The sequence below is a fragment of the Mustela erminea genome, chromosome 6 (genome assembly GCF_009829155.1).
Source record: "Mustela erminea isolate mMusErm1 chromosome 6, mMusErm1.Pri, whole genome shotgun sequence".
In the NCBI taxonomy this organism is placed as follows: Eukaryota; Metazoa; Chordata; class Mammalia; order Carnivora; family Mustelidae; genus Mustela; species Mustela erminea.
In genome coordinates, this window is record NC_045619.1 from 9,663,961 (window position 1) to 9,676,147 (window position 12,187).

The 12,187-nt window shown below is 53.6% G+C and overlaps 1 protein-coding gene across 1 annotated transcript; it reads right to left on the reverse strand.

Moving 5' to 3' along the window:
- Positions 1 to 105: 105 nt before the first annotated feature.
- On the reverse strand, positions 106 to 11,350 carry KDELR3 (KDEL endoplasmic reticulum protein retention receptor 3). Its single transcript, XM_032346277.1, has 5 exons — positions 11,040 to 11,350; positions 6,475 to 6,575; positions 2,721 to 2,879; positions 1,621 to 1,873; positions 106 to 799 (listed from the first exon to the last, which is right to left on the reverse strand). The coding sequence occupies exons 1-5, from the start codon at positions 11,128 to 11,130 to the stop codon at positions 759 to 761; spliced, it is 645 nt and encodes a 214-aa protein (XP_032202168.1). The 5' UTR covers positions 11,131 to 11,350; the 3' UTR covers positions 106 to 758.
- Between the last annotated feature and the right edge of the window lie 837 nt (positions 11,351 to 12,187).

Genomic DNA, 12,187 nt, shown 5'->3' on the forward strand with positions numbered 1-12,187 from the left:
GTGAAAGGGAGGTGGGATCAGTGGTCTTAAAGGAAGAACAGGAGTCCCAAAGCAGCAAAGCCAGACACCTGGTAGGTAAAAAACTTGGGGCAGTTTTTTTCTTACTGGTAAATGGTCGCCATGGTAAGGGTGCCCCCCCAGGTTACTGGGATTAAAGTACCAGGTAGAGCTGCCTTGAGCCGTATCAAGACCCTCGTCTGCTTTACCAGTGAGGCAGAAAGCAGAGTCTAGCCAGAGTCGAGAAGTTTGGCTTTTACTTGTGGCTTGAAGACAGATGAGAAGTGAAGTAACACTTCACACCTGTAAGACCAGATCACCTGTGTATTGGTCCCTAAAACTTGATGTGGAAAGTGAAAATCAAACAGCATGTTCCGATACTTGAAGTCTGGTCTTTGGGGGCATCTGCTGTATACACAGGTCTCTCTCCAGATGGGACTGACTGTTCCTAGTGTGAGGCTCTCACGCTCTCACGCTAGTTTGACCCATACGTGGGTTAAGCACCTCTGATTTATTGATACCCAGGTGACCTGGGGTCCCACTTGTATAATTCACCTAGGTTTTTTACTGCTGCTATAATTTACGGGACACATTAGTGAGAACGTCTTTTACATAGAATGATCAGTGCTTTGTGGGAATCCACACTAAGCATTGTTCTCATTTTAATTTTAACATTTGGCCCAAGTCCTGTATTAGTCCAGAACATTTCACATAGTTTTGTTCAGTGTTCTTATTAAGGCGTAGAACCAACTCTGGGACCCTCAAATTGGCATTGGAAGACTTAACTTCTTTCCTTTAAGGACTAGAAGAAAATGGAGATAAATTAGAATTCATCACACCGATGAAAGACTCCCTTACTAACTGCAGTCTCTAGTTCCCCGTTCATAATAGGCATCTGGCTGTGCAAGCCAAGGGGGACACTGCATCCCAGCATAACTACAGACAGTAAACACCCCCCCCCATCTTGGTTACTGATCCCACTTTCCCTTAGGCTGTAAACTTGACCTCCCTTTCTGTTCCACATGCCTCTCCATTCGAGATTTGCCCTCCCTTTCTGTTCCAGTGCCTCTCCACTCGAGATTTGCCAACACTCGGGTGACCCGAACAACTGCCCCATCCCTGGTCTCCCTGCGTGCTGCCTTTTACTCTCCACAGCAGCTGCCGGGCTGGTTCTTCAGCCTTCCAGTGGCTGCACTTGGCAATCACAGCGCAAACCCATAACCCCTGATTCTGCTTGACCTCTGAGCCCTCCAGCTTTATAGACTGTGACCACACTAGCTTTGTAGTCCTTGTCACACCAACCTGGTACCATTCTCAGGGCTCCTACGTAAGCCCTTCTCTGGAATGTTCCTCCTGTATTTTTCTAACCAAGTGTTCGGTCGGATGTCCTCCCACAGTTCCCTTCTCTCTACGCAGCATGCACGGTACAGCCAGTATGGAACTGCTCTGTGCTCTTTCATGGTGCTTGTTTCCTGAAAATGCTCGTTCATTTTCCATCACGGAAAATAAAAGCACCGTGAGGAGCAGAGACTTATGTCTCTACATGCACTTCCAGATCCTCTCCTACTGAATGGGTAGCTCCCTGTGCCCGTGCCAGCAACCCTGCTCCGTTCTGGCGCCTACCTTTGGTCACATACAGGTAGAAGAAGTCACAGTAGAAGATGGTCTGTACTACTCCAGACACCACTGCGATCTGGTCGTAGAAGTTCTCCGTCTGGTACCGTCTGATCCAGTTGGCTAGGTAGAGCGCCCGGTACAGCCCAAGAAAGAACAGGTAGTGAGTAGTGATGGTCTCTGCCTCTCCGGTTTTACTGATCATGAAGAGCTGGGGCAGGATGGCCACCGATTCCAGGTAGATGGAGAAAGTCCAGAGGATCTGAGCCAAAGAGACAGGTGACCAGAGGAGGTGGATCAAGACCATGAAGGGACCCATTTCTTTAAAAGAATGTAATCACTAAAATAGTAATGTTTACTGGAGTAATCTAGTGAAGCAAAAAGAAAAGTTTCTGAAATACTCAGCGTGTCATTCTACCCCTGTCTCTAAATATAAAATATTTCTAAAAGAGGAAAGCAAACTGCTCTTTTTGTTTTTGTTTACATCCCATGAACATTTCTTCAGAACATAGTTTTTAATTGTTGCAGAACCTTATTGTCTAAACTGGTCTTTTTTTTTTTTTATTTTTAAAGATTTTATTTATTTATTTGACAGAGACCACAAGCAGGCAGAGAGAGAGGAGGAAGCAGGCTCCCTGCCAAGCAGAGAGCCCAGTGCGGGGCTTGATCCCAAGACCCTGGGATCATGACCTGAGCTGAAAGCAGAGGCTTTAACCCACTGAGCCACCCAGGTGCCCCTGTCTAAACTGGTCTTAATTGAAGCCATCGTTTCTCAGAATGCAGTCCGTGAACACTGGCTGGCAGTCCCCCAGATTCTTGGGCTGCAGCCCAGATCAGCCCAGCCTGGACTGTGCTCTAGAAGCCACCTGTTGGACAGAAGTTCTCAGCCGTAAGTTGGTGCTGTGATGGGTGCTGCTTTGTTGACATAATGACCATCTGGATGTCCCCATTTTCAAATTACCAACTTTTAAACTTCTAACAATATAGGAGTCATCGTCTGGCTGTACCACAAAGCAAGCCCAGATACTACAGAGGATCCGGAGGGAAGGATGTCAGGGAACATGTTTACTTTACCTTTCAGAATTAATACTCTGGCTCCCTGCCCTTACCTCCAGGGGAGTAAAACTGTAGTTCTCAAGGAAGGAGAGGCCAATGACAGGGACCAGAAGAAACTCCAGGCGGAACGTGTCATTCTCACTGTCGAATGTTTTCCGAAATTTCCCATAGATCATGTACACTGTGATATAGGCACAGAGGAGAAAAACCACCTAACAAGGGAAAGAGACACATGGGAATCAAGTCATTTTTCCAACCTGTTTCCTGGGCTCCCAAGCCACCCTGAGTTGGGACCTTCCCAATCAAGAGCTAGTGCATTGGCCCAAGGGGGACAAAGCGAAATGTGTGTGCAATTTCTCCTGAGTCACTGGCCTAGATTCTGAAGCGAATGACCCTTTGGTTAAGCAACTTGATGCTTTTTTTTTTTTTTAATTTACTTTTTTTTTTTTTTAATATTTATTTGACAGAGATCACAGGCAGAGAGAGAGGAGGAAGCAGGCTCCCTGCTGAGCAGAGAGCCCGATGCGGGGCTCAATCCCAGGACCCTGGGATCATGACCTGAGCCGAAGGCAGAGGCTTTAACCCACTGAGCCACCCAGGTGCCCCAGTAACTTGATGCTTCTAATGACAACTGAAGGCACTAATCATGACAACTCGAAGGTGCCCAGGCTTTTCCTTAGTGCAGAGCATTAGGGAGAAGCCCAGCGTTGGTCTCTGTCCAGGGATTTAGCAGTGGCTAGAATTCCAGGGCTCTTAACTCAAATTCCTGGATCGGCTTCAGTGACTTGTGAGTACTCTTGCACTGGGACTGAATGAGCTTTGAATCAGCTGATCCTTGCTCCTGCAGAAAAGTTCTCTTTCTAATCACAGTAGCTGCCCTCCAGCATGTGATGGTTTTATGGTTTGCCAGAGGTTCGCAAATTTGTGTGTGCATCAGAATCACAAATGTCTGCCTCTTTCCCTCCTGCCCCGAGTTCCTACTGATTTCGTGGGTCTAAGTGGGCCTGAGGATCTGTATTTCCAGCAAGTTCTATGTGATGCTGATGCCGCTGGGTCCAGGAACTCACTGGGCTTAGAGAACTCCTATGTGTACTTCAAAACTCAGATAGTTTCTCACCAGAATGCCAAATATCCTTTGTGTCACCATAGTCCCATGGGAACACATTCACTGCCACCTGGGATCCCATGTCCTGTATATGTGTCTTTTTCCCCTCTGGGATAGTTCTGTAAAAGTGTCCTGACTTGATGTCCACCTCTGAATCCCCAGCCCCTAACTCAGGGCCCAGCACAAAACATGCTAGAATGAATAAATGAATGAATGAATGAAGGAAGGAAGGAAGGAAGTGGTGATCACTTCCTAACTTCATAAACGGAAAAACGCTTTTCTGAGGTTCCTACAATTCATCTGTGCCAAGGGCTGGGTCTGCAGTCCGTCTCAGCGCTGTCCGAATCAGATCCTCGGGTAAAGGAAGGAACTAAGTAGGCAGTATTTGCTATTTCTGTGTTGACTTTACATAAGACCATGATTTTAGGACTTCAGACGGAAGGTCACACTGTTAACACTAACAACATCATAACATCTCTGATATGGAGGGGAAAGAGAACTTGCCTTGGTTAAGTATCTTCTAGGCCATTTACATATACTCTCTCAGATGAGAAAGTAAATGTATATTGTAAATATATATTCACAATAGTCCTGCAACACAGAATTCCCCTCACATTGCCTTTCTTAAAAAATGGAACTATTAGATCATGTGCCTAACTAAAAACGACATTTCCCAGCCTCCTCTGCAGACAAGGATGGTCACTAATGTGCAGGTGAGTTACTGGGTACAGTTTAGAGAAAGCTCTTTACAAAGGGCTTACCCGGCTGGCAGACACCCTATTGCTTTCTCCTCTTCTACCTCCATCCTACCCAGAATGTGGTGTGATGGTAGGGAGTTCCAGCAACCATTTTGTGACCCTGAGGCAACCTCGAGGGTAGGTGTCACATTTGGACTCTGTATAAATTTGCAGGGCCTCTTAACTGAATTTCAAGATGGCAACAGCAAAGCGTTAAACCCAAGTGTGGGGCTCTTCTGAGCAACTGCGTGGGTCACACATCCGTGAGTCCTGGTCACACTGAAATGCAGCAGAAAGTTAAAAGGAGCTGCCATCCCAGCCCTGGACTGCCTATCTCCAGATTCCATGTTAGGAGGAAGGTAAAGATAAACCTTTATCTTACTAAAATAACTTTCTAAAAAGTATTTATTTTAAAGAGAGCACGAGCGGGAGGGGCAGAGACCGAGAGAGAGAGAATCAAGCAGATTCTGAGCTGAGCACGGAGCCCAAGGTGGGGCTCGAGCTGAGCTGCAAAGCTTTTTAGAAGTACCTCAGGGGGCGCCTGGGTGGCTCAGTGGGTTAAAGCCTCTGCCTTCGGCTCGGGTCATGATCCCGGGGTCCTGGGATCAAGCCCCGAATCAGGCTCTCTGCTCAGCAGGGAGCTTGCTTCCTCCTCTCTCTCCGCCTGCCTCTTCTGCCTACTTGTGATCTCTGTCTGTCAAATAAATAAATAAAATCTTAAAAAAAAAAAAGGCAATAAAACTTTTTAATTAAAGGAAACGTCACCCTATTTTAATTATTTGCATAGGCTCACTCCTAATCAAAGGTTTTCTTGCTTATTTTATTATTTGTCTCCCCACTTAGAATAGAGGTTCCAAGGCGCCTGGGTGGCTCAGTTGATTAAGCAACTGCCTTCAGCTCAGGTCACGATCCTGGAGTCCCGGGATTGAGTCCCACATCGGGCTCCCAGCTCCATGGGGAGTCTGCTTCTCCCTCTGACCTCCTCCCCTCTCATGTGCGCTCGCTCGCTCGCTCGCTCTCTCTCTCAAATAAATTTAAAAAAAAAAAAGGTTCCATGAGAGCAGGAGCCTCCTATGTCTTCTTCAAGTACCTGGCTCATAGTAGGTACTCAATAATAGTTGTCAAATGGATGTTGGATGAATAATCTCTCTGAAAGCTCAGGGTTTGTGTTTGTTGTTGGTTTTGTTTTTGTTTGTTTTTGCTTACTTTTTTTTTTTTTAAGATTTTATTTATTTATTTGTCAGAGAGAGAGACAGCGAGCACAGGCAGACAGAGTGACAGGCAGAGTCAGAGGGAGAAGCAGGCTCCCCGCACAGCAAGGAGCCCAATGTGGGACTCGATCCCAGGACACTGGGATCATGACCTGAGCCGAAGGCAGCTGCTTAACCAACTGAGCCACCCAGGCATCCCATGTTTTTGCTTACTTTTTAACCATTATAACCAATGCCAACCTTTACTGACTATTTAATATATGATGGCTATTGGGGCACCTAGGTAGCTCAGTGGGTTGTGTCTAACTCGTGTTTAACTCTTGGGGTCGTGAGACTGAGATCAAGCCCAATCCCTGTTTCAGGCTCTGCACTCAGCGGGAAGACTGCTTGAGATTCTCTCCCTCTGCCCTTTGCTCCCTGTCCCCCTCACCCCGCAGGCTTACATGTTGTGCACGCTGTCTCTAAAAATAAATCTTTTAAAATATATGATGGCTACTGTGTATTTGCAGGTATTACCTCATTTAATTTTCACCACAAGGCCTCTGAGGTGAGTACTAGTATTATCTTCACCTTGTAAATGAGGAAAGGGAGGTACATGGAGGCCAGATGCCTTGCCCAAGCCCAGGTCCCATGCAGCTGCTAACACAGGATTCACATCCGGGTTTGCCTGCCTCCACAGCCTGAGTTCCCAAGCACACGGTCTCAGTGTGCCGGGCTCCACAGGCCCTGCCACCATGGCCAACCCGCCCCTCACCTTCATGACTGTGTTGTAGATGGAGATGAAGTTGGTGAACAGGTCCAGGTACCTGGTGGTGAAGACAAGGGCAAAAAGGATCTGGCTCTTCCCGGAGATGCCTGTGGGCAAAGGAGGACAGGAGACAATAGAACACAGACTCCTGGGCCCACCAACACTCAAGAAGTCCAGAGCTTGAGCTGAAAAGGTGTGCAGGGTGTCCAGTCCTACTCAAGTGACAACACCCTGTCCCTGCACGGTCCCTCTCTGAGGGTCAGCAACGGCCCTTCCTGCTGGATCCCTTGAGTTCCTCTCATGTGTACAGACACCGGGTTCCCAGGGCCCCGACACGGGCCTGCCCAGGTTCGGCTCTCGCCTTCAGGGAGGCTGTGGGGTGGTGTGGAGGCTTCTCTTCTCTCCGCCCCCAGAGTTCCACCAACGGTCCCCAAAGCTCTGTCTTTTGCAGAGCAACTCACAGACTTTACAATGTGTCGACTCACAAGGGAGACCAGAGCAGGTGGAGGAAAAAGCAGGCCCAGTGGAGCATTGTTTTATTTTCCAAACTGTAAAAATTAAAAATGCCTTTTTTTTTTTTTTAACTTACAAAAGTTCTATTTTTACCCTTCGTAAAACAAAAAAGAGAATACATAGCTATAAATAAGAAAGCAGCAGCAGCAATCACCTGAATCCCAAAGACTCAGCGGGCACCTCCCAGATCTTCGCTGTGCACACCTACGTGCACACATCGATTTGCCACAACCGGGGTCGTGCTTCTCATGCTCTCTCCTCACCTGCTTTGGTCTCTCTTTTTTAACTTTTTATTATTTTGAGCTAATTTTAGATTGGCAGAATTGTAAAGATAGTACCGATCGGTCCCACACACCCTTCACCCAGCTTCCCCTAACGTTGACATCTTGCTTAACCACAGGACATTTGCCAAAAGGAAGACATTCACATGGACATGGCACTGCCGACCAAACTCCGGGCTTTAGTCCGGTTTCTCCCAACTGCCCGCTGACATCCCTTTTGTGTCCCACAAACCAATCCAGGAATCAGCACTACATTGAATCTCCCTGTGGCCACTTCTGCCACATCACGGAGGTGGGTCCAGGGCAAGGGGAGCCCCGCCCCCCGCTTCCTCTCACCGGACAGATAAGCCCACACCAGTGTGGACACCTCAGCAAACCACTCCCAGCCGTGATGCCTGCGTTTCTGATCTGAAGGTCAACTCTGTCCTCACTCACCCAGCCTCCCCAGAGCCAGCAGAGGACAGTGTCTGTTCAGAACCACATCCTTCCCATGGCTTCTGCGACCAACCACACCACTGGCTCACCACCCCTGGCCATTCATTCCTGTCCTCATCACCTGATCGTTGGAGGGCTACCCCGGCTTCTCCCCGTCCCTAAACCAGGGATGTCCCGGGTCCAGACACTCCTCTGAGTTCCAGCCTATCGGTGCGAGCCTGACCGACCTCCCCATCCTCCCCTCAAGCCCCTCCTCCTCTCTCCCCTCCTTTGAGAATGCTACCATTGTCCCCTCCATGCTCAAGCCAGGAAACCAAGAGCCATCCTAGGGTCCCTCCCCTGTGTTCCTCCCCCTCTGTCTTCCCCAGCTCCACTACCCCCACTTCCATGCCCCCTACCCACCCAGCACCCTACCTGGTGGTCTCCCTGGTCTCCCCAAGTCCGACCTTGCTGCCAAACCCCACTCCATTCCACTTCCCGACCAACGGCCTATAGGTAAGGAAAACGCCTGGGGACTTTGGCACCGAGAAGTGACCATTACTTGACTAAGGGTTTGGTTCCTTTATTGGCCTCAGTGGTGCCTTATCTAGTCCTCTGGGGCTGGGACATTTTGGGGGGAGGGGACATGGATTTTCTTTCTTTTTATTTTTAAAGATTTTCATTTATTAGGGAGAGGGAGAAGCAGGCTGCCCACTGAGCAGAGAGCCCGATGTGGGGCTCCATCCCAGGACCCTGAGATCATGACCCGAGCTGAAGGCAGAGGCTTAACCCACTGAGCCACCCAGGCACCCCGAGGGGGACAACTTTAAAGACTGAGGATGGATACCGCCGAAGCCCTCAGGTTCTGGAGGGCGCGGGGGGCCCGTGCCAGTCTTCCTATCAGCATGGCAGGCCTGAGCCCCACCATCCTCACTGTGAAATGAGCAGACTCACACAGGTGGGACAGGACTTGGCCAGAACGAGAGTGCCTCCCTGCGGGTCTGGGCCTTGGACTTGCGGCAGTGGGGCTGGCTCAGGGTGGGGGGGGGAGGGAGCCCACCCCTAGGCATGAGGCGTGGAGTCCAGGCAATGCTAACCTGAGGCCAGCACTGGGCTATGCTGCTGCTGCCCCATCCCACAGAAGCCTTGCAGAGAGGTCCTCAGCACCATTTAGGAGGGTCCAGGAGGGGCGTCTAGTAGGGGACAATTTGCTACCTGCCCCACGGCCTTCCCCTCCCCCTCCCCTCTCTGTGCCCTTGGCCTGCCAGGTTCCCAGGCTTTGCTCACATTTTCCTCAGTGCTTGGGAGTCCTGGCAATCTTGAGCACCAAGGTTTTCCCACTCCCTGGAACACAGTGAAAATTTTCCACCAGCGCTAGCCACACACACACAGACCCAGGATGTGGGAACGAACAGGAGCTGGTCCCTGGCCAGAGTCCCTCAGGGAACGGGGGTGTGAGGGGGTACGACACATGTGAGCACATACGGGACCCACGGAGCCCTCCCTCCACTTCACACATGGGGAAACTGAGGTCTGAAGTCACACGGTGCATCAGTGGCTGAATGAGAACTAAGTCCCAGTGTCCCACCTCTGTGGGGGATGGGAGAGGTGGTCAGTGAGGGTCTCCCCAGGCTCCGCATCTTGGGGTGGGCAGGGCTAGCACCGGGCACCTCACCTCAGATCCCAACCAGGCCTATGGCCACCCCTCTCCACACACGCACGGGATGCCCCACCCAGCTGCCCTTCGCCTTTCCCTGTAGCACTTAGCACGTCTGACACACCGTGTCATTTACTTGGCTGCTCTGGCCGCTGCTTGTTGGCAGTCTCCCACCGCTGGAAAGCCCGCCCCCTGGGGCTCGGGGCCCTGCCCCTGTGGTCCCCGTTCTGTCCAGGGGGCCTAGGGCCGTGCTGGTAGAGCGGGGTGGGGAACAGCGCCCCCTCCTGGCCATGGTTGCTCATCCCAGCCCGGGCCCTCTGCAGAAGCGCAGGGACAGGCCCAGCTAGATTCCTCCCCTCACCAGAGCTGCCTCACTCCCCCGAGTGGGAATCTGAGGGGCCGTGAGGGCCTGTCTCTCCAGAGGCGGAAAACTGGAATGGCCTGCAGGTCCAGAACCACTCCGTCTGCAATGCCTCCCACGCCAGCACCCACCCCTCACCCTCCGCAAGCCTCCCTGGCTGGCTGACTCCCCACTGCTCTCTCTGCCTCCTCTCTGGAGAGGCCACACAGCTTTCGGAGTGACCTGCTTCAGATCCCTTCGGGGCCCCCTCCCCCGCTCCCCAGACTTCCATCACTCCCCAGTCCCAACTCCCTACCCTGAAAGTCAAGGCCCCCCTGCCCCTCATCTCCCTTACAGAGACCCCCAAATCAGGCTGCTCACTCTCCCTGGGACGTGCCCTGCCTTCTGCGACCTGTAGGCTTTTGTGCCCCCAGTGCCCTCCCCCCCCCCCCCCCCCCCCCCCCGGCGCAGCGCACCCTTCCTGGGCGACACCCTGCCCGTCCACCAGGACCCAGCGGATCTGCTCCCTCCACGAAGCCTTGTGGGGGGGGTCTGCTCTCTGCCTCCTTGGCCCCCTCCTAGCCTGCACAGTCCTCTGTACCCCCTTGCCCCCATGCCAAGCAGAGGGTGGGCACCTTGGGACAGCAGGGGACAAAGATGGCTGCAGCAGCCTCTTAAGGCACGGAGTCTGTGGGGTCATCACCAGCGCCATCTCGAAACTTCTCTAAACCCCCAGCGGGGCTTCCAGACTGCTGGGCCAGAGGGGGACCTCTCCTGCCATCCCTGGGCTTCTGCTCATGGGCAGCTCCCTGCGCACCAGGGCCAGGCCAGGTGTCCCTCCTGCCACATCACAGCCTCCTGCGGGAAGGGAAGAGGGCCCAGGAGGGGGCAGGGGAGAGTGGTGGGGAAAGGAAGGAGCAGGCCCCGGGAATTGGAGGCCACTTCCTGTGTGCATACCTCCCCCACCTCCAGATCCCACCCTGGGCCTAAGGCCTCCAGCTCCTCCAGAGCAAAGGGAGCCACTGGCAGGAGGAGAGGGTCTCACCTCCTCCTAATCTCCCTCCTCTTCCCACCAGCAGCGGCAATGCCAAGGCAGAGAAGGTGGGGGTGAGCGGAGGCACAAGCCCAGCCACCGTCCCTTTCTCCGCCAGCCCTTCTTTGATAAGGCAAAAACTTCAAATTTTCTTTGGAAGCTGAGCTGTGCAAAAACAAGTTTCTGGCACCGCCAAGCCGAAGCCCTCGCGCTGAAGGGAAATTCGGGAGCCCCCCCACCCCCCCACCTCCGCCATCCCAGCCTTGCATGGGCTGCCCGACCCAGGCCCACCTCCGCCCCCCCACACACACCACCGCCGGGGGCGACCCTCACCCGCGCAGCTCTTGGACCTCCAGATCTTCCCCAGGAGCAAGATCATGGCCAGGAGGTGGCTCAGGTCGCCGAGGATCCGGAACACGTTCATGGTGCCCCCCGGCGGCCCCGCAGCGCGCGCCGCCACCTCCCGGGAAACTTTCTGGCGGGCGAGACGGCTGCCACGTCCCCGGCCCGGCTCTGGGTCCCGCGCGCCGCTGCCCGCGCTCCGAGCCCCGCGCTCCCCGCCCGCCGCCCCCTCGGCCAGCGAACACTCCCCGGCCGGGCGGTGACGTGGCCGGCCGGCCACCGTGCCAGGCGAGCCAGGAAGCGCCGCCGCCCAAGATCCCGCCTCCCGCCCGGCCCAGCGCCTCGGGCCTGGGGCGGGGCGGCCGGGGCGAAATGGGGGGCTTCCGGCCGCGGCCTCTGCCACCCCCATCCTCCCACGGCCCCAGCGCGCCACCCTGAGCCAGCCACGGCGCCCCTGTCGCCCCTCAGTCCCCTCATCTGCACCCCGGGCTAATAAGGCGTGGGTCAGGGTGGAGTGGGGGGTTCCGCGGGCTGGCCAGGCGTGTGCCTGGCACACGCCTAGGGTGCTGGAAGTACCCCTAAATGTGACCATCAACTTGGGGTTCAACTCCTCCTTGCTGGGAGCCTGATTCGCAGCTCGCTCACCTGTTCACTGGGAGGCCCACCTGGTTCTGCCCTGACCAGTAGGAGGTGAAGCCATGGTGGTCAAGTTTGGAGTCAGGCTGACCTTGGGCTCAGCCTCCACGCTGTATGCCTTCCCATCCTGGCCGCAGCTGATTCATCTGTAGGATGAGGTTACTGTACGGAAGATGTCTGTCAGGAGATCCAGGGACCCCCTAATGTTTTCCTTTCCTTGGTACAAGATGACACACAGGAGCACAGACCAGGAGATTCCAGAGGGCTGTGGGCTGTTGGCCAAGGTGGGAAGCAGGAAAGGGGCCAGCAGACAGGAGTCCTCCCAGTGCATGTGGCCTGAGCAGGTCTGCCCACCCTCTCCGGTCTCTGCATCTGTGAGAGCGGACCGCCTAAGCTAAGGGCCCTATCACCACCCTCCTTTCCACCCCAGTAGGCCCTTGTCCCACCCAGGCCCTTCGTTTCTCCCTAAACACTGGCCTCCTCCCGCCCCCATCCCCACCACA